The sequence below is a fragment of the Sturnira hondurensis genome, unplaced genomic scaffold (genome assembly GCF_014824575.4).
Source record: "Sturnira hondurensis isolate 20B ecotype Veracruz unplaced genomic scaffold, ASM1482457v3 Scaffold0006437, whole genome shotgun sequence".
Classification (NCBI taxonomy): domain Eukaryota; kingdom Metazoa; phylum Chordata; class Mammalia; order Chiroptera; family Phyllostomidae; genus Sturnira; species Sturnira hondurensis.
The window spans coordinates 9,464,716-9,487,247 of NW_028079068.1; the positions used below are offsets into that span (position 1 = coordinate 9,464,716).

General features: G+C 42.0%; 1 protein-coding gene across 3 annotated transcripts in view; it reads left to right on the forward strand.

Moving 5' to 3' along the window:
• The first annotated feature begins 1,891 nt into the window (after positions 1 to 1,891).
• Positions 1,892 to 22,532, forward strand: part of UBE2H (ubiquitin conjugating enzyme E2 H) — a 114,017-nt gene continuing 93,376 nt past the window's right edge. For 2 of the 3 annotated variants that reach the window (XM_037049205.1, XM_037049207.1), the window contains exon 1: positions 1,892 to 2,396. In XM_037049205.1, the coding sequence (XP_036905100.1) occupies positions 2,344 to 2,396 (53 nt within the window). In that variant the 5' untranslated portion in view covers positions 1,892 to 2,343. Of the gene's footprint in view, positions 2,397 to 5,146; positions 5,185 to 22,532 lie in introns of those variants that run through there. The other variant, XM_037049206.1, reaches the window with a different exon arrangement.

Below are 22,532 nucleotides of genomic sequence, written 5' to 3' on the forward strand. Positions count from 1 at the left end.
GTGGGGCCTGGACATTTGTGAATTTAACAAGCTCCCCAGGTGACGCCGAAGAGCACCAAAGCTTGAGAAGCACCATCTCATCATGGGAGAGGGAGCTACTCAGGTGAAGGAGAGCGGGGAGTCGTGTTGGGAGAGGAGGGAGCAGCAGCAGGAGTCTGAAGAACCAAGAGGAGACACAGTCAGGAACAATTTTCTTCCCCATCCTTATCTTCCTCTAACAAAGTGGTCATATGAAGGGGTTAGAAATCCCTTTCTTCAGGCATGTCTTCCTTCTTATAGGATTGCTGCGTGCACTAGGAATGAAGAATGCACCCCTTTTAGAAGAAATCAAAATAGGCCCTCTTCTTCAGAAAGTAAAGTACAGGTTACTAGGGGCCGGGGTGGTGGTGGAGGATGAATGAGGAGTTACTGCTTAATGGGTATACAATTTCTGTTTGGGGGTGATGAAAAAGTCCTGGAGATGGGTAGTTGTGATGATTGCACAACACAGTGAGTGTGTTCCATACCACTGAACTGTACACTTCAAAATGGTGGAAATGGCAAATTTTGTGTTATGTATATTTAGCACATACACACACACACACACAAATTAGCCAGTTTTTTGAGAGATGTAATGATAGGAGCCAAGAATTTTCAACTTTAGCTGATTGCTGCTGCCTCAGGGGTGTGTGTGTGTGGTTGACGAAACACAAGTGGATTCATAGACAAAAAATTTTCAAACGTGATGGCAATGAAAAAGTGTTATATATATAAATACTATTATATATATAAATATAAATACACATATATGTGTGTATAAATATATTAATATAAACACACACACATACACACACACACACACACGCATATATATATATGTATATATAGAGAGAGAGAGAGAGAGAGAGAGAGAGGGAGATGCCTAGAACTCTCTTTCCTGCCCCCTTTGCCTGCTTGACTCCTGGGTTCCAAATCACTTTTTTTTGGAGTGGCTTGTTGAGTCGTGTCTCTCAAACTTCACTGAGCATAGAAATCACCTGGGGACCTTGTTAAACTGCACGTTCTCATCCAGGGTGTCTGAGGTGAAGCTCTGGCCTGCATTTCTAACAAGTTTCCAGGTGATGCTGACACTCTAGATCCACAGACTACATTGAAAGGCTGTGGAAACTTATTATTTGTTTACCATGATATCCTTATGTCCAGCATAGTGATTGGCATACAGTAGGTGCTCAATAAATACTTAACGAATGACAGAGTATATGGGGTTGGTATAGGAGTTCGGAGAGCAGACAATCTTTGCCCTGAACTACAGCATATTTAAGGTACTTCTGCTTCTAAAAGTCATTCACTTTGCAATATTACCTCATACTCTGTAGAGTAAGGATGTGAGTACAGCATTATTTTGGGCCTTGTCACCTTGCTACCTGAACTCTAATCTTTGAAATAGTTGTCCTATACACATGGAGGTTAATGAACTCTGATTTACAAGCTCTGAGGAAGCCTTGCTATAGTCTACAATCTCTGCAAACAACGTCTCTCCATCCGAGGAGGGAGCAGAGTGCAGGGAGCCTGCTGGTGTGGGGATTTTCCAGATTTTCGTGCCTGAGTAATTGCCCCCTTGCCTCCGCAAATCAAATACACATCCTTTTTAATAGTGTATGTGAGAAAGAGATTCATTACCCCAAAACACATGAATACATTATTTCTATTAATTACTATTATCGTTTACGATGATGATACCGACCCTGGCAGTTGAGCGATTAAGTGTATAGGTCAGCAGGGGGAGGGGGAACAGGGCTGTGAAACAGGAGAAAGAGGAACTACATCTCCCAGAAACCCCCGGGAAAGCCACGCCACGGCGGCGCCCACCCCTTTAGCCTGCTGGACCCGCCCCCACCGATGACGTCACAGAGGTGACATCACGGCGCCCAGAGCGAGGCTGGGGTAGGGAGGCCGACTTAGCTGGAATCGTCCGCTGGTCGTGGAGGCTGCTAGGGAGCCGGCGAGGGGGTGAGCAGGCGAGCAGACGAGCTAGCTAGAGGAGGCAGGAGGGAGCGTTGCGCGGCGCAGAGTAGCGCCGGGGCCGGGCCGCGAAGGAACCTACAACCGGAGAGGGGCAACCCGAGCCGGGCGCCGCGGGTCCCCACCCCCACTCGGCCGGACAGTGCCCGGTGTTCCCCCGTGCGGGGGGCGGCGGCGGCGGCTGACTGGACCCGACAGGACCGCGGGGGTGTTGCCACCTCCATCGAGAAGCCGGCGCGGCCGCGGGCTCCTCAGAGCCGGGGCCCGAGGCCCGTGACAGACGGGCCGAGAAAGGAAGGGAGGCGGCGGCGGCGCAGGCGACGGGGAGGCAGCGGCGACACCATGTCATCCCCCAGTCCGGGCAAGAGGCGGATGGACACGGATGTGGTCAAACTGTATCCTTCGTGGAGGAGGGAGGATTCGGGTTATAGGTGGGGGCGGTGTGGGGATGCTTAGGGCACCCCCTGAAACCCAAGCAAGGACCCTGGGGCACTCCAGGCCACTGTCCGAGGCGCCCCCTTCCTTCCCTTCCCCCAGTGCCTACGGCGGCTCCTTGGCACCTCCCAGGAGCCGAGAGCCTTTTCAGCTCCCCCTTTATTTTCAGTACCCCGAAATGTGTTTTTCCTCGCTCTTTCTGCAACAACCCCCCCCCCCCGCCCCAGTGCCCGTGACTTTCCTCCACGACGCTTGGACTCCCAAGACAGCCTTTAAAAAGATTTTTTTTTTTTTGTCAAGACAAGCCACCTCTCTTCACCAAGCCCACCTTTTAAGGTCTCTCTCCCCTGTTTGCTTCTGATTTAGGAACTCTGAGATAGAAATTCCCGAGAGTGAAGCCTTTCCCCCTTTCTTGAGATGCCTCCATTCTCTCCACTCAGTGCTTCTTGAACTGGGGTAACTCGAGTGACCTCCTTTATCTCTAATTCCTTTCTATATTAGGAAGAGTGTAGTATGCTCAGTGCCCCTCTTGTAAGTGATGAAGAGCTCTGAGTGTTTTAAATCAGAGACCCCCGTTAAAGGCTTCTTGGTCCCTAGAAGAACCCTACTGTTTTTTTTTTTTCCAATGACAAAGCCTATCCTACCCATAGTTGTATGTGGTGAGGACCCCCAGGCCCTCCAGCAAGCCACCCTCCATATTGTGGATATGACAGCTGGGGCGAGGGAGAGAAAGACAATCTCCTTGACAAAATAGCCCCTGTACTAGCCACTTAAGGCAATTCCCTCTATGAAGATAAGGCTCTTTGGGAATAATTGCCGACGACACCCTTTATTTTCCTGCCCTCCCCCCTCGCCCCAAGTTTGTGTACTCTGGAGGTAGCAGTGGGTAAGCTGTAACTGATAAAGAGTCCTTCAGGCAGTGGTTTTGGTTGGAGTCCAGACTGATTATTTCAGGACCAACTAGAGAAATTCGCGAAGGTTCCTGTGACAAATCGAGAAAATTTTTTGAGAGGTAATTTTTAGAGGGTGGGGGGAGAGGAAATGAGCCCAGTGTTCGAAACAACTGATCACTGGGGAGAGGGGAAGCAGGGGTGGGGAGTGTTAGTGTGTGAAACACAGTTAAAAAGTCCTGTGTCCTGCTTCTCTTTCTGTCTTACCCCCATCCCCCCACCATTTCCCCCTGTTGCAGGGTTTTGTTTATATAACTCAAGTTGTTTGGCTGGATTCTTCAGGTGAATTCCTTCTTTCTTCCTTTTATTTGTTACTGTTTGTGATTGGACGTGTTACCTCTGTAGAGATGGATGGTTGTTGCTAAATACTCAGTTATGGGATTTGCTAAAGTTTTTAAACAAGTAGTTTTCGCATTTGGTTTGGAAGCGGGGGATGGGAGGGAAGTTCCTGGGCAAGTGATTTTCTTTTTATAATCTTTCCAGGAATAAGAAGGTGTTTTTCTCTTCACTTAGGAAAACTTGGCTAGAAATTAGGAACAGACAGACTTCTAAGTTTTAGGGTTTGAAATTTAGAGTTTTGGAGAGGTGGGAGTGGAGATTAGAGAGAGGAACAAGTACTAAAGTGTATATTATGTACCAAACATATGTCCAGGCTTAAGCGAGACTCTTTATGAGCTGTTTGTGGCTCTGATTGAGTTTTGTAAATGTGTGAATGATACCAGTAATGTTGGCTTTGCCCAAGGTTTCAGGAAAACTTGCAACTGTGGCTGTGTGTACATTTTACATAAAGCAGTTTTGGATTTTATTTTTGTTTAGAAACTAGGAAATGACATGGTGGCAGAATCTGAGTTATTTTTATCTTGAATTCAGAGTTACTGTCACACCTAATGCAAATTTCTACCTAATGTTTAATTAGGATGGGGGTGGGTGGGAGAATGTCAGCTGTTTTTGATCAATGTCAGGTTCTCAAATTGTATACATATTTATTTTTAGAAGATTGAGGATAAAGGGTGAGGCCTAACTTGACCTGATGCCTTTTCCATATAGTGCCTTTTGTTCATTTAGTAGTTGTGGCATCTAGAATGATTACCGCATTTAGGAGTCGGGGTGTGGGGGGTGGAGAGGCAGAGGAAAACAGACAAAGAACTGCAGGGTGTCTTTCTTTTTTTCTTCCCCTAAGTGGCTTATTTCATAGCTTATTTTTAGTAGAAGATAAAGAAAGGCTAAGATGTATTGGCCTTCTGTTCTTTCCCCACCTTCCTTCTTTCTGACAAAAGAAAGCAGAGGTGCTTTAAAATCATAGATCTCTGAGATAGGAGAACAGCAGTCTCGGGATTTAAAAGGCAGAGGTTATCTTTGTTTCCCATTTGTGATTTTCTAGGTTAACATAGTTTGGAAGTTAAAATTTCCTACATCCTTTTGTGTGTGCCTATGTCTTGTCGGTTGAGGGATTTTGTGGACTCCTTTCTCTGTTGAATCCACATTAGCAGGCCCAAATGGGGCCAACAGTTTTTTGAGCAAGGTATAGTTAGCAAAAAAAAAAAAAAAACGGAAAAATTTCCTTCACCCACTATGAAAATGAGTACAATTGTGTGAAAGGGCTGGGGGTTGAAAATGAAAGATGGTGGAGAGGAAGTAGAAAAGGTCTGAAGGAATGTACTTGTTTTTTTTGCCCCTTAGTGTCCCTTGATGATTTCTTTGGTGTGGAGGCTGATAGCTGGCTTCATTGCAATCTCCTGTTTCAGCCCATTTTTGGATGTCTCCCGCGTGTAATTATGCTACAAGGATTTACAGCCTGGTAGGGAACCCGTATAGTAGGAAAGTAGTGGTGTGGGGGTAGGGAGAGAAGGGGATGTGTAACTAACTGGCCACTGCCTTCCACCACCTCCCTAGACACTGACTCTGGTTGTTTGGAGTCAGTGCTATTTCTTTTGTGATGGGCTGGTAGGAGGAGAGCTGACTTCCAAGTTATACAGGGAGTGAGTGTTTTGCACCGATTCACTTATTCACTTAATAATCTGCTGGGCATTATGTTCTGAAACTCTGACTCATTCATTGTTTCTCTTCTGATCCTTTGCGGAGTGTTGTGCAAACCTCTCCAGGAGCCTAGAAACTGATGTACATGACTTTTGGGCCCTGTTAAAAGTGTGGCCCAATCAGAAAACTTAGACTTACCTTAAATCCTGTGGAATGGTTGTGAATAGTGTGGCCATTTGTCTGCAGAGTCAGGTAGATGAGTAATACTATGCTGTTTCCAGCCTGGCAGTCTTCGAGGTTTCCATCTCAAACTCTGCTGCTTATTTAGATTGTCTGAGAACTGGGACTTTGGTGACCTTAAAGCGTGATTTGCCCTAAAGGAATATCGGTTTAAGTTCTCCCTGCTAGAGGAACAAACAGCTCAGATTACACGGGTTTCCTTGTTGGTGGGGGTTACTCGTCTCACCCTGTTGCACAGCCTGGTGATCCTTTTATCTGTGAACCAGTGGCCCCTGCTGAAGGCTGGAGCTGCTTGTTTTGGAAAAGCGTTTGCAGGCAAAAGGCCGCAGGCACAGCTCCTCACAGCTCATTGGCTGCTCTGTTACTACCCGGAAAAGGAGGAGGGGTGGAGCTTCCAAACAGCTGATAGAGTGTGTGGCGGAGTATGTTTATATACAAAAGAAGTAGGGGCTGGGGAGGCCTTGTGCTTGGTGTTACATGATCAGGTGCGTTTTCAGGGGTAAAAGGAGGAGAGGAAAATCCGACCTCATAGAGTGAAAGAAATGTTCAAGGTTAAATCAGAAAAGGAGATCTGATAATAATGGGGACTTGGCATACTCTGTATTTGTTGTTGATGTGAGATTTTGGAACTTATAATACCAAGAGTTTTCAAAGATTCCCTTTTTCAGAGGGAGTGCAGTAATGTGAAACAGGATATGTTGCTACTTTGTGTTCTTAACTGACTCTTGCAGAGACTCAGAAGTATGATAGAATGTAAGCTTCCTCTGCAAAAGCTTTGAGTTTCAGAAACGGGCAGTGACTTACACTAAATTCATTAATGGCATTAGTGAATCTTAGAGCCCTGGGTATCTGCTTAGGACTCAAGCTTTCAGTAACAGTTCATCCCCTTACATGTTTGAGTTCCCCCCTTTGTGCCGTGTTTGGTGTTAGGTGCTGGGGTTTAGTATTGAGAAATTCCTTAGGGCTTGTTATTCCTTGTAACTAGTCAGTTTTTTTAAAAGGTCAGCACTGTATATATCTTCTTTTTGAATCATTTGTATTTGCTTTCAGAATTGACTTTTCAAGGAATAGAAAGGTTAACATGTGAATTTTATTTGATGGGGAATATTTGTTTCTGTTCTTTATTTTTTTCACTTTATTTTTTTATTTTTAGAGGGGAAGGGAAGGAGAAAGAGAGGGAGAAAAACATCAGTGTGTGGTTGCCTCTCACATGCCCCCTACTGGGGACCCAGGCATGTGCCCCTGACTGGGAATCGAATCATCAACACTTTGGCTCACAGGCCCGTGCTCAATCCACTGAGGTATAGCCAGGATTTGTTTCTGATATTTAAAAGGAAGATGTTAGCCCTGGCTCGTGTGGCCTAGTGAAGTGAGGGCCAGCCTATGAGCCCAAAGGTTGCTGGTTTGATTTCCGGTCAGGGCACATGCCTGGGTTGCCAGGTAGGTCCCCAGTTGGGAGTGTTCGAGAGACACTTGATCAGTAATGAAACTCTTACACATTGATGTTTCCCTCCCTCTTTTTCTCCCTTCCCTTCTCTCTAAAAGCAAATAAATTCAATCTTAAAAAAGATATTAAAAAATGGAAACAAGAAACATTAAAGTGTGTAGCCATTTGTCTTCGACATCCAGGTTAGTTAGTATTTTGCTGTTAATCAGTAGTTATTCTGTCCTTCAGTTAGTAATTTTTGTTACTCTTTGGTTAGTGCTCAAAGTGTAGACAATTATGTAATGTTGTTATCAATTGCCGTGTCAGTCGGGAACCTGTGTTTTGCCTTTTATTTCCTGTGGCCTCTGTTTTTAGTAAGATGATGAGGTGAAAGGTAGACAGTTTAATGGTCTTCAAGCTCCAAGTTAAAGCTTTGGCAACTCCCAGTGTTCTGAGTTAGTTTTCTCCGCCCAGATTTTGGTGACAGATATAACATACGAGTACTTATTTTGGTTAAGCAGGAACCCACATGAGAAAGCGTTCGCAGCTTCAGGACATCTGATTCCTGCAGTGCAGTTCTAGTAAATTACACACGAGGCTAAAAATTCAGCTTTTGGGGATAAAAATCTCTTGCAGATGTGACCCATGAAAGTCCCTTACCCTGTTTGTGTCCATGTGTTAGAAGATCATGGATTTGGTTTTCTAGTGTTGTGCAATTTCCCTAGCACCTGGACCTGCATTTATATGTAGTGTATGTAATTTAGTATCTTGTTCAGTCTTACCAGATTTAATGGTTCCAAGACCTTTGGATTTTTAGGCATATAATTCAGACCTGCCTGAGTGTTTATAATGCAGTTGCTTTTCAACTGCAGACCCGCAGTGTATGTTTTAGTAAAATACTGTAATGAAAAAAAACTCAGTTGAGTTGTGCAAGTACTAAGATAATTGAGGAATATGTAGTTTACAAAAAGGGAAATAAAATAGTTCCCATAATTCTGTCCTTTAGATAGCGGCTGTCAGTTATCTGGAGGTTGGTTAGAACAGGTAGCTGGGTCCCCTCCCTGGAGTTGTCCCATTCAGGAAGTCTAGAGCATGGCCTGAGAACTTGAATTTCTGCCAAGTTCCCAGATGCTGCTGCTGTTGGTCTAGGGACCACATTTTAGTAACCGATGTCCTCAAATGTTACCATAAGGATTTTTCTCATTAGTCTTTTTTTCCTCCCATGATGTGTTTTTCAAGCTTTGAAAATACTGTGTGTGCCTTGTTTTTGCTTAATATTTTTGCAACTGTTTTTCACAGTTAAAAATATCAACATAATGAATAACTGATATAACATGCTATTTATCGGTTCAATTCTTTGCCATTTCTCTGTGATAAATAAGGTTGAAATTAACCTCTTGTGTACATGGCTTTCCCTGTATTGCTGGATTATTTCTATTTTTGAGAAATGAGACACTAGATCAAAGAAGATAAACATTTGAATTAAAATATTTGAAAATTTCGAGGCCCACACTTAGTGGGCTTTCATTCTATTCTTTTGTGTTTTTGTTGGTGTTATTTTAACACTGAAACAGTCAGCTTGGCATAGTGATGAAAGATGAGTTCTGATCTCTGTTGAAACTCATTTTTTAAGAAAATAATCATGATCCTCAAATTAGGGATACTTTTGTACTTCTCAGAGTGCCTATTGTGAGTTGGTCGGTTAAATATATTACATTAAGGAGCAGAGAGATACAACTAGCAAGAGCTGTAGAATTAGTTTTTGTATCTTGAAATTTTTGTTTCTTTTTTTATTGAGGTATGTTGGCATAAAATAACTGCATATTTAAATTTGGCAAGTTTTGATGTGTCGCCCATGAAACTCACCACCATAACTGAGATGGTGAGCATATGCGTCTCCCTGAAAAGTTTTTCGTGCCTCTGGGTCGTCTTTCCTCATCCACTGATTTGTTTTCTGTCACTGTAATCATTTAGTACTTTCTAGAATTTTATGTGAACGGAATCATACACTACTCTTTTTTTTAAAAAATATTTTAATTTATTTATCTTTAGAGGGGAAGTGAAGAAGGAGAGAAATATCAATGTATGGTTGCCTCTCGTGCGTGCCCTGCCGGGAACTGGCCTGCAACCCAGGCATGTGCCCTGACTGGGAATCGAACGGCGATCATCTGGTTCGCAGGCCCGCACTCAATCCACTGAGCTACACCAGCCAGGGCACTATGTACTCTTTTTGTGTGGATTTTTTTTACCGTATTTTGAGGTTCATTCATGTTGTTACTGTGTAATCCTCTCCTTTTTACTGCTGAGTAGTATTTTATTGTATGGCTGTACGACAGTTTGTTTATGCATTAACCTCTTTGTGAACATTAGAGTTATTTCCAGTTTGGGGCTACTACAGATTAAGCTGTTATGGACATACGCTTTGTTTTCTTTTGGGTCAGTAGGAGTGGAATGGCCAAATCACTTTAGGTGTGTATAGGTTTAACTTCTTATTTATTCATTCATTCGTTTTATTTTATTTATTTTCTTTTTAGAGAGATGGGAGAAGGGAAGGAAGGGAGAAAGAGAGGGAGAAGCATCGCTGTAAGATGCTTCGTACATGCCCTGACTGGGAACGCAAGCATCCCAGGTATGTGTCCTGACCATGAATCAAACCTGCAACCTTTGGCTTTGTTGGGACTACGCCCAGTCTACTGAGCCATACCAGTCAGGGCTAGGTGATTGTTTTTTTAAGCTTTTATTTATTTACCTTTAGAGAGAAGGGAAGGGAGGGAGAAAGAGGGAGAGAAACAGCAGAGATATATCAATGTGTGAGATTTGCCTTTTGCAGGCCCCCAAACTAGGGATCTGCCTGCAACTGAGGCATGTGCCCTGACTGGGAATCGAACCAGTGACCCTTCGGTTCGGCACTCAATTCACTGAGCCACATCAGCCAGGGCTAGGTTTACCTTTTTAACAGGTAGCATGAATTTAATTTTTACTGATGGTAGTCTGTATTTCATACACATTTAGATTGTGTGTTAAATTATTGTTTCAATTGTTTATTTTAAAGGAATCCCATTAAATAGCATGATCCTAAAGCATAGATTTCTACTAAACTGTCCAAGTTAGTTTCGTAGCAGGGCTGCCCCCCCGCATTCAAAATAAGTGAGTTAAATTTTCATTGTGAAATATTTTTGTTTTGTGGTTCTTTGAAATGGTACTTAAGCAGTATGTTCACAAATAACTTATATTTTTGCATTTGCTACTAAGATGTAAACTTTTTAAAAAGGTGAGCACACTTTTTATTCATGGTACCCTTTTCTTGCTTTTTGTAAAATGCTGATAGAAAAAAATTTAACTTTAGTTTTACTCAGCGCCTCCAGTTACTTCTACAGCAGGTTGCAGACACTTACATAGGAGTCTGTTGCATCTGAGGAACACCTTCAGTGTTCGTGTGTCCTAAACCCAGGTGACGGGAATGAGTAGCAGCTCAGCGCAGAACTGGAAACAGAGTCTCAGAGTTAGGTTATCCCTTAATATATTTTCTGGAATCTTTTTTTTTTAAGTATTGAAGATATTGGGGCAAAACTGGCTAACAAAATTATGAAACCTGTGGCAGGTTTTAGGTACATAGTTCCACACGGCATCGTCTGTTCACTGTGTTGTGTGTTCACCACCCCAAGTCAAGTCTCCCCACCCATTACCATTTATCCTTTTTTTAAAGTTAATTTTTAACAAAATGATGGGAGTTTTGTGTCATTATTTTTTGGCATCCTGTGTGAGTTATTTGAAAGACTTAATTAATGCACATTACTATGATAAAATTACACATTACTTTGTAATGTATAGTTGTTACTGTATACTTTCTGATAAATTACAAGCAGAATTATTATATGGATACTTTACGTAAATATTGCTTCAAAGACTTAACATCCTATTACTGACAGCTGGAACTCCTGGCTTGGCTAACAAGAAAAAAGACACCCTGCGTTATGCCTGTTTCAGGTTGGAGGCAGTGACAGTTTGTTCGGTGGGGAACTTTGGTCCCATTGTCAGACAGGAGGACGATGCCTTGAGCGTGTGTATCAGAGAATGCTATTTTCCATTGCCCTCGTCTAATTTATGGGTAATGTAGGAACCTTTGAAAAACACTGAAAAGTCTGTGGGTTTGTGTACTTTTGAGGGCTTGTAAAGTAGTGATTATCTGGTGGGGTATTGTGTTTGAGAAGAATTACTATATTTTTATGGGCAGGTACTATGGTTACTGTGTACCTCACCAGATGCTTGGGAAAGGTGGGTGGCTGTGTGCAGGCAGTTGCCCAGGGTGGTAACGGCCATGGCTGGAAGAACCCAAGTCCTCAAGAGCCAGGTGGTAGAAATTCCTGTAGGGCAGCACATGAGTGATAAGGGATCGTTTTTTGTCTTCATCTGGTTTCTTAGGTACCTAGGACATTAGTGGTTTGAATAGGTGCTACTGATCGTTTGAACTGGCCCTGCAAAGAAGTCAGGGAAGAGTGGGACACCCAGGTGAAGAGGAGAGGATTGGCTGGATTCCGTCAGGCATAATGAAGGAAAGGCATAATGGGGGGGTCTGTCCCGAGCTCGCAGAAGGTACCTTGGCTGTAGCACTTATAAGAACCATATTGAGGGGCTTAGAGTATTATTTAGTTGTGAGTGGAGTCTTTTATGTCTTTCGTTCAACTTCCTGGTTTCTAACTTTAAACCACTTTCAGGGAGGCATTATTTATAAAAGTAAGAGATTCCCTACATGTGAAATTGTTGTTAATGTTGCAAATTATACATTTTATTTTTAGTTAGGCAAAATGTTTCTTTTTCCATATATCGTGTTTTTATCATGTACATGTTTTTCAAGGTTTCTTGAATTATAAAATCTTAGCTAAAGTAATATAAATAGAAAGTTAGATATAGCATGTACCTGGTTTGTGTTACCTCAGATGCAATTGGGTTACTACTCAGATTAGTGAAAAGAAATGTAGTTGTTTTGTTTAAATGGTGCCAGTATAACTTCAGTTATCTGGATATTGCTTTTTTTTTAAAGATTTTATTTATTTATCTTTAGAGGGGAAGGGAAGGAGAGAGGGAGGGAAATATCAATGTATGGTTGCCTCTTGTGCTTCGCCTGCTGGTAACTGGCGTGTAACCCAGGCATGTGCCCTGATTGGGAATTGAACATGTGCCCATGCTCAATCCACTGAGCTTCATGAGCCAAGGCTGGATATTGCTTTTCATTCGGTTGACTTTATATTGCAGAGACAGTTTCTGAAAGGTTCATTAATTTAAAAAATTTAAAAATTCAGCCCTGGCTGGTGTGTCTCAGTGGATTGAGCTCTGGCCTGCAAACCAGGGGTCCTGGTTTGATTCCCAGTCAGGGCACATGCCTGGGTTGCAGGCCAGGTCCCCAGTTGGGGATGTGTGAGAGGCAACCACACATTGCTGTTTCTCTCCCTCTCTTTCTCCCTCCTTACTCCGTTCTCTAAAAATAAATTAAAAAGAGCTTTAAAAAAATTCAGGTCAAGATTTCCATTGTAGTGTCTTATCTGTAGGTTGGTTTGGTAGGAAACGTGTCCATAGGAGACCACCTGGTGTGGTATACAGTTGGATACGTCATTTTATGGTCTTATAGACTACCGCATATTTACTCTTTTGCTAATTATTTATATAAATCTGTGAATAAATTAGTAAATCTCCATGGCAACAAAACTTGAAATTACATAACTCTTTTTGTTTTACTCCACAGGAAAGAAACTGGATTTTTAAAATTTATTCTTAGCAAATGGTAGCTTCCATTGGGCCCTCAGGGTTCCACACCTGTCGTGCCCCGCCCCCTGTCTGCAGGGCGTGTGTTCCCAGACTTCTGCTGGATGCCCAAAACTGCTGATGGTGCCCGGTCTGGCGGACACGCTTTTGCCTGTGCATATGTACCCTTACGGCCTTCTCTTTGGCATATCCCAACTGCCAGCATCACTGCTCTGGTACTTAGGGGCCGTTCATCATTGAGTGAAATGAGGGCTACCCGCCCCAGGCGCTGCAGTACCTTGAGAGTAGGACTGATAACCAAGATGGCTGCTAAATGACTGACAGGCAGGGAGTGTATACAGCGAGGATACACTGGGCAAAGGGGTGATTCACACCTGGGGCGGGATGGAGTGTGACTCTGTGAGATTTTTTCCATGCTACTCAGAAAGGCATGCAATTGAAAACTTATAAATTATTTATTTCTAGAATATTCCATTTCATATTTTGACCATGAGTAACTAAAACAATGGAAATGGAAACTGTGCATAATGTGGGGAGCTACTGTACTTGGTCATCACTAATCCAAACTAAGTCTCCTACAGTGAAGTTATGCTATGGCCCTGGCTGGTGTGGCTCAGTGGATTGAGTGTTGACCTGCGAACCATGGGAACCCCAGAGGGTGGCTGGTTCAATTCCCATTAGAGGTGTATGCCTGGGTTGTGGGCCAGGTCCCTGCTGGGGGTGTGCGAGAGACAACCACACACTGATGTTTCTCTCCCTCTCTCCCTCCTTACCCCTCTCTCTAAAAATAAATAAAATCTTTTTATTAAAAAGGAATCGTGCTATGATATAGGTCTTATATATTTTGGATTTTTATTGCAAATTATATATGCATTCAAATGGAAGTACATTTTAAATACTTGTGGCATTTTCTTTTTTTAATCATTTTGAAAATTGATTTGAGAGACAGAAAGAGAAACAGAAACATTGATTTGTTGTTTCACTCATTTATGCATTCTTTGGTTGAGTCTTACATGTGCCTTGACCTGGAATCGAACCTGCAGCCTTGATGTATTGGGACAACACTCCAACCAGTGGAGCTGCCTGGCCAGAGCACTTGTGTTTTCTGACAAAAGGAGTTTTAGCTCTTTATCTTAACTTGGCGGCTGATCTCAGTGTTGCTTTAGAATATATTTAAGTAAGTATATTAAAATGTAGAACATAATATGTGGTTGATAATGCAATCATCGATTTGGAAACACAGTTTAACGCAATTTTACCAATTAATCTAGTCAATTCACCATAGCTACCAGCTTGATAATAGAGGGGAAACCCCCCCCTTATTTAACACCTCTGTTCATTTGTATCCTTAGGGATTTAGAAAAAAAATTTTTTAAAGTCAGGTTTGTTTTGTGGTGGAAGAAGGAGAGGAGGTAGACATTGAGTGTGTTCTTTAGTCTGACTGTGTGGGTTGCTGCCCATCTCCTGGCGGTATAGAACGGCAATCTCGAATGCTGTCTTTGATCACCAGATGACTGTGTTTAGGTATACCTGTTGGGAGTCATTCCTGCTCTCGTGAGCACTTTTGCTTTTATCTTTCTATAGGCTCTTGGGTTAGAATAGTTAGGTACCAGATTCTTTCTCTCTTTAATTAATGTGGTGTTTCCTTTGAGATTTAGCTGAGAATTTTATAACCTCTAAAAACCTTAACACATCAGGAAGACTGTTGGTGGCTCATGAAGACTGTAGTATCATTTCATACAGTATTTCAGCGTACCTTTGTATGTGTCTGTTTTCCTTTAGTGTTCCTCGCCTATATTTGGACTAACTTCTAGAAAGCGGGCAAGACGGTTAAGTGCCCTGGGAGGGAAGTACATAAACGAACCCATAGGGAGAAGGTATTACCAGATCCCTTTCTCTATCTCACATTCAAGGTTAATTAAAAGTAGTAGTGAAGCCAGGTCCTTTATTCTAGGCCTGTTGCACTCTGTGCAGCTTGGCAATTGTTTATCTCACTCAAACTTATGCCAAAAATATGAAAAGTAGTTTACAGGTTTGCTATTTATTTATCTTCTGAACGCAAAAATAAGCTATGCCTTTGAGTTGCTTTAACTTTCGGTGAAGTCCGGCACAGTGGAACTTGGCACCTGAATTTTGTGTTCTTATGCTTTAAAGGTACTAGTCTCTTCTTGCCTCTGAAGAACTTGTTTTTTCTAAGCTGGTATTATCCAATCTGGTCAGTGTTCCCGAGATTCAGAAGCTACTAACTAACTGTATTTTCTTTTAAGTCCTCAAGCTGGGAAGTCTAGAGGTCTCTTCTCTCCCGGCCTCAGCATCTTCTTTGTGCCCTTCAGTCAAGGTAAATGGGAGTGGCCTCCGTCCCTTTGGGGGCTTGTTCCCAGGATGGAGTTTGGGCCCCTTTGCATCTTGTAATTCAAAGAATGACCAACAAAATATCCCATGTCTGCTGGTGCTTGTTCTCCGCTTTGGGGAGTGACTTGGTGCATGTATATATATTCAAGCCTTTGAACTGGATTATCTTAATTGACAGAGATGCATGTCTTTTTTATTTTCTTGATAGGAAATAGAAATTCTGTTTTTTATAGGATCAAAAAATAGTGTATGACTCGAGTGCTTTTTATTTATTTATTTATTTTTAAAGATTTTATTTATATATTTATCTTTAGAGGGGAAGGAGAGAGGGAGAGAAACATCAATGTATGGTTGCCTTCCGTGCATCCCCTGCTGGGAGTTGGCCTGCAGGGAACTGGCCTGCAACCCAGACATGTGCCCTGACTGGGAATCGAACCACGATCCTCTGGTTCGCAGGCCTGTGCTCAATCCACTGAGCTATACCAGCCAGGGCTTCGAGTGCTTTTTAAATTGGGACTTATTACTCATTTTAATTGAATAAAATGTAATGATTTGGGTTTGGTCGTTCTGGCTGTTCTTTTTTTTTTTCCCTTAAATGTATTTTATTGATTATGCCATTACAGTTGTCCCCTTTCCCCTTCTTTATTCCCCTTCACCTTGCACACCCTCTCCCACCAACATTCCTCAACTTTAATTCATGTCCATGTGTCTTAACCCACACTATTCTTGCCCTCCCCCTGTCTATTTTCTACTACCGTCTATGCTACTTATTCTCGGTACCTTTTCCCCCTCTCTCCCCCTCCCACTCCCCTGTTGCTAACCCTCCATGTGATCTCCATTTCTGTGGTTCTGTTCCTGTTCTAGATGCTTGCTTAATTTGTTTTTGTTTTGTTTTAGGTGTGGCTGTTAATAATTGTGAGCTTGCTGTCATTTTACTATACATGTTTTTTATCTTCTTTTTCTTAGATAAGTCCCTTTAGCATTTCATATAATAAGGGCTTGGTGATGATGAGCTCCTTGAACTTGACCTCATCTGAGAAGCACTTTATCTGCCCTTCCATTCTAAATGAAAGCTTTGCTGGATAGAGCAATCTTGGCTGTAGGTCCTTGCCTTTCATGACTTGGAATACTTCTTTCCAGCCCCTTCTTGCCTGCAAGGTCTCTTTTGAGAAATCAGCTGACAGTTTGATGGGAACTCCTTTGTAGGTGACTGTCTCCTTATCCCTTGATGCTTCTAGGATTCTCTCCTTAATTTTTATCTTGGCTAATGTAATTGTGATGTGCCTTGATGTGTTCCTCCTTGGCTCCACCTTCTTTGGGACTCTCTGAGCTTCCTGGATTTCCTGGAAGTCTCTTTCCTTTGCCAGATTGGGGAAGTTCTCCTTTATTATTTGTTCAAATAAGTTTTCCACTTGTTGCTCTTGCTCTTCCCCTTCTGGTACCTCTATAATTCGGATGTTGGAATATTTAAAAATGTCCTGGAAGTTCCTAAGCCTCTCCTCATTTTTTTGAATTCTTGTTTCTTCATTCTTTTCTGTTTGGTTCTTTCTTTCTTTCTTCTAGTCCACTTCATTGATTTGAGCCCCAGTTTCCTTCTCATCACTATTGGTTCCCTGTGCATTTTTCTTCATTTCACTTAGGGTGACCTTCATTTTTTCATCTAATTTGCGACTAAATTCAGCCAATTCTATGAGCATCCTGATCACCAGTGTTTTGAACCGTGCAGCTGATAGGTTGGCTATCTCTTCGTGGCTTAGTTCTATTTTTTCTGGAGCTTTCTGGAGCTTTTTTCTGGATCTGTTCTTCTGTTTGGACCATTTTTTTGGTCTTGTTGCACCTGGTATGTAGTGAGGGGCAGGGCCTTAGGTGTTCACCAGGGTGGGGCAACCAAGGCACTGTGTTGTGAAGCTGTATGTGGGGGTGGGGTCCGAGAGGGAATAATGGTGCTCTACTCTCTGTTGGATTTCACTCCCTTCTGCTGCTTCCCCCAAGCACACTGGGCCCTTCTGGTGCTGGTTCCCGGGTGGGCAGGCCTGCGCACGCTCTAGGACCCTGTGGGTCTCTCCAACAAACTCTTGTGTGAGGCTGGGAGTCTGTCCCTGTGCCTCAACCCTCACAGGTGTTCTCAATCAGTATTTCGAGGGTTCTTTTCCCGCACTGGGGCCCCTGGGTTGCATGATCTGTCTCAATTCCCAGTTTGGCCTGGTTTATCTGTGTGCGAATGTGGGACCACCGCTTGGTCAGCCAGCTGCCTTGCATGCAGTGCCTTGGTTCAATCGCCTCCTGACTGGGTCTTCCCGTTGCCACCCTGTGGCTGGGATCTGCTAGCTGCTGCCTTGTGTGCCCGGTGCCACCGCTTTTTTGTGGGGATTCCTCTCCACTGGGCTGCCCAACTCCAGCCCGCCTGCCGGTCTGGATGAATGTGTCTATCTTAACTCCTTGGTTGCCTGACTTCCATACAGTTCAATTTTCTGTCAGTTCTGGTTGTTACTTGTTTCTAAATTGTTGTTGTCCTTATTTTGGTTGTGCGAGGAAGCACAGTGTGTCTACCTCCGCCTCATTTTGGTCGGAAATCTCCTGTTGTAGTTCTTACATGTCATTCTTAACAGTGTTTTGTCAGCTCTGATGAAGTTCTGATGACATTTTATTAAAGGGAAATCTTAGAATCTTATGTAGATTTTGGCATGTCTTTATATGTGGAGAAAACTCGGCAGTGCAAAAAATAAAGTTACTACAAAGCAGTGGTTCCTTCTGAATATAAGGGTTTTTTGATTAGAAATTAATAATTGTATCCTTCCTAGGCAATATTGTTTGTGGCCTTAAGTAATAGTTAGTGAACTACTGATGCTTAGCTGCAAATTCTGGTAGCTTTTTTTATTGGTAGAAAAAAATAAAAGCCAAAGTAGAAGTGAGGAACCTGCTTTTTATTTGTGACTTACAAAATCAGTTTCACTACTTAGTCACATTTGATATGTGAAAAATAGAATTAAAACTATAGACTAATACCTTAGTTAATTTTATTTGTGAGTGTGAGTCATGAAGTCAAAACTAAAAATGACTTAGTAGGTTTCCATATAAATGTTCTGACATCTCTTTATAGCAGTAGATTAGGTGGTGGTGTGCTTTGTGTTCTTGGGGTGTCTGAGTCGTATGTGCCCTGTCAATTTAAAAATAAAGTAAGTCCCATGAGAGCACCTGATTCACAGAAGCTTTTTATCAGGCTAGAATGGCAGCATGCTGTTCTTTTCAAAATTTTATGTATTTAATTACCTAAATTATATTTTGTTTCTTAAAAGATAAACTAGGGAATGCGAGGGTATAATTGAGTGAAAGAATATGCCCAGAGCCAGGGTAGGATCCCATCAGAGTTTGAAACAGTTCAGTAGTTAAGCATTTAAATATTTGACCATTATGCCCTTTAATACTCTCCATATAGCTTAAGTATATCTTTTGCAGAAAATTTAGGTGTCAATATTTTTATTGATGTTTAAGCTCTGAGTGCCTGTAGTGGATCAGATTTGCTTCATGTTTTAGTGTTTTTAATTATTAATGTCAACACAGCTGAGCGTGTATAAAAACTTTATATGCTGAATTTTTTAAAAGTTGGGATGATTTTGTGAAAGAAAGCTTGGGATGTAAGCGACTCTTAATTTTCTCCTGTTTTTGCCTTAATGATTGATACCTTTTAACTTTTTAAAGATAAACTTTATTTTTGATTTACAGAAAAGTTTTGAAGATAATACAGAGATTACTTCTATTACCGTTTTATATTACAATGGCACGTTTGCCAAAACTAAGAAATCAATGTTATAAATTAAACAGAATTTATATAAATTAAACTCTGGGCTTTGTTCAGATTTCATTGGTTTTTGCATGAATGTTCTTTTCTGCTCCAGGATTCAATCATAGTGTTGAGTTGGCCAAAAAGTTCATTTAGTTTTTTCCATAAAATAAAATACATTTTTCATTTTCCTCAATAACTTTATTGATTTAGATATTTTGAGTATGTTGGCTATCTCCCACGTAGTATAACATCGATCGTTCTCAACTACTGTCTCTATTTGATTGCTATCCACTTCATCTGGTCTACCCGATGACCGTGGAGCATCGTCCAGCAAGAAATCTTCAGCATGAAATTTTGCAAACAACTTTTGATACATTCGATCAGTCACAGCACCTTCTCTATACACTTCATAAGTTTTTTGTTTTATTTATTTTTTAATATATTTTATTGATTATACCATTACAGTTGTTCTGTTCCCCCCCTTCATTCCTCTCCACCCGCACACTCCCTCCCCCACCATTCTCCCCCCTTAGTTTATAACCACGTGTCTCAAGTTCTTTAGATTCTATATTTCCCCCACTATTCTCGCCCTCCCCCTATCTATTTTCTACCTACCATCTATGCTATTTTCTGTGCCTTCTCCCCCCTTCTCCCCCTCCCACCCCCCTGTTTCTAACCCTCCATGTGTTCTTCATTTCTATGGTTCCACTCCTGATCTAGCTGTCCTCTTGGTTTGCTTTTGTTTTAGGTGTGGTTGTCAGTAACTGTGTGTTTGCTGTCCTTTCACTGTTAATATTATTCATCACCTTTTTCTTATATAAGTCCCTTTAGCATTTCATATACTAAGGGCTTGGTGATGATGAACTCTACAGTTGTTCTGTTCGGCCTCTTGAGCCGAGCTCAACTNGCCTTCTTGGGTCCAACTTCTTTGGCACTCTCTGAGCTTCCTGGATTTCCTGGAAGTCTATTTCCTTTGCCAGCCTGGGGAAGTTGTCCTTTATTATTTGTACAAATAAGTTTTCCACTCGTGGCTGTTTCTTTCCCCCTTCTGCTACCCCTATAATCTGGATGTTGGAACGTTTAAAGATGTCCTGGAAGTCCCTAAGCCTCTCCTCGTTTTTTTGAATTCTCATTTCTTCAGTCCTTTCTGGTGGGATGTTTTGTTTTTCCTTCTGGTCCATTCCATTGATTTGAGTCCCAGTTTCCTTTCCATCACTATTGGTTTCCTGTACATCTCCCTTCATTTCAATTAGTTTAGCCTTCATATGTTCCTCTAATTTGTGACTATATGTTCCTCTAATTTGTGACTATAATCTACCAGTTCTGTGAGCATCCTGATAAATAGTGGCTTGAATTGTGCTTCTGAGAGGCTGGCAATTTCTTGGTCGCTTAGAGTTATTGGCTCTGGGACTTTGAGTTCTTCTTGCACCATCTTTTGGGCTGTTCGTGCCGGTTCCATAGCAGGATAAGAGCCCTAAAGTGTTCACTAGAACAGGGCAACTAAGTCACTGGGTTGTGACGTTGTATGTGGGGGCGGGGTCAAAGAGGGACAGTGGCTTCCCGTCTGCCGCCTGCCTCTGCGGCCCGGCGCCACAGCTACCACCGTCACCAGGCCCATGCGTTTCGTTCCACTGCACGTGAGTGTGCCACCGCTGTCAGCCCTCCACCACTGGGTTCGCCCCCTGGGGCCTGTGTGGTCCGTCTCACTGTGCGCGGATGTGCGACCAAAGTCAGTCTGCCCCACACCCCGACTGGTTCCGGGCTGCCTGTGTCTAGGTCGGGGGATCTGTCCTGCCCGACGCAGCTGCGCTCTGGCTCTGCCTCTCTTACCGTCCCCGTTGAACGGTTCGTAGTTGTCGGACTTCCGTATAATTCCGTTTTCTGGTCTTTGGGTGTGTCCTAGTTCTCCAAACCTTTGTTGTGTTCAAACTTGGTTGTGGGAGAAGGCACAGTGTTTCCACCTATGCCTCCATGTTGGCGGAAGTCAAGTTTTTGGTTTTAGTTTTTACCTTTCCTGAAATAATAAAGCACAATATGCTGAAAATGTTGTGTGTTTTCTTACATCTTTAATATTAAAGTGGCTACACAAAAATTCACCAATTTATGAAGTTAAGGACAACTAAGTGCTACTAGAGCCATCTAATGGGAAAAACCAAACTTTCTGGCCAACCCAATATTTCCTAGTCTGTGACAGTTTCTCACTACTCCTTTGTTCTACATGACCTTGACTTTTTTTTTTTTTTTGGAGTACTGGTCAGGTGGTTTTTGGAATGCTCCTCAATTTCAGTTTATGTGATTCCCCACCCTCCCACACACGCACCCATGATCAGACCTCATGATAATGAGGTATTAAAATGTGGCCAAATTCATTGTGGTTTTTGGAAGGCATTCTGCTGTGCCCTCTCATAACTGCACTGGGTATGGGAACCTCGATTCACGTGACTGAGGTGCTTGCCAGGCTTCTCCACTGTAAAGTTACTGTTTTTCCCTTTGCATTCTGTTCTTTCGAAGCTCATCCAGTAAGTTGTGTGACTAACACTCATGGCCTGGTGGTGGTGCTGGGGGGGAACTAGGTTCGGCCTTCTGGAGGAAGTAATTGTTTTTAACTTTTGATTGTAACCTGTTGGTGCATTCATCTTAGTTATTAGTGCTTCGGTATAGGAGTTCCATTTGTTTAGCTATTTGCATGGCAAATTTAACTTCTTACATTTGGCTGTTTTTAGATCTATAGTAACATATTTATATGTGGAAATGAAGATTAAATTTAGGATGAGCTGCAAAGGTATTCGTTAAGAACCTCCTGACTCAAAGAATTGTATAGTCTACAAGGATTTTAGACCAGAAAGAGAACTTGGGGATAAGGTAGTGATAAAATGCTATTATATTCAGTATGTCTTTTTGTTATGAACTCTGGCAGATTCTTGAATGTCATTTTGTTACAATGTTGACAAGATAGTGTGAGGAACTAAACTCTGTATCAATTAGTCTATGGTAAAATTGGTTTCTTTATAGGTCATGTTCAAAAAGTTTTAGAACCTACCTACTAGGTTAAGTGAGGATTTACTGTAGTTACGTAATTAGTGAGAATATATTCTTAACAGCTGCTAATTCTAGCAAAGGGCCATTATTTTGACCCATAGAAACATTGTAGTCTATCTTAAGGAGTATATTTTTCACTATTTGACACTTTTTAGCTGTTCTGTTTGTAGTTTCAATGAAAATCTTGATATAAGTGTAGTCAGCTTTTACTCTTTCTTCAGACTTTTCTAAACAGTTGAATCTTACTCCTTTGAATGAGAAAACTAATTTACTTCAGCAGTTTTGTTGTATTTTTATATTGTCTGAGTTTTGCCATTTTCTCCTTTCTCCCTATGAATAACACTAACTGATTTCCACATGATGAAAATCTTACGAAAGTATATTGTTTTCTCGAGCCCGAGTATTTGTAGCTGAGGCTATTGGGTAGTGACCTCTGGAAAAGTAACAGAAAGATACTAAAATTTGTCCTAACTCATTTGATCTAGGCTAAAAGTTAAGGCAAAGTATTTATCTCCCAGGGTTGTCCTTGAAAATAGGAAGAAAGATGGAAATTGAATACTAATGGGAA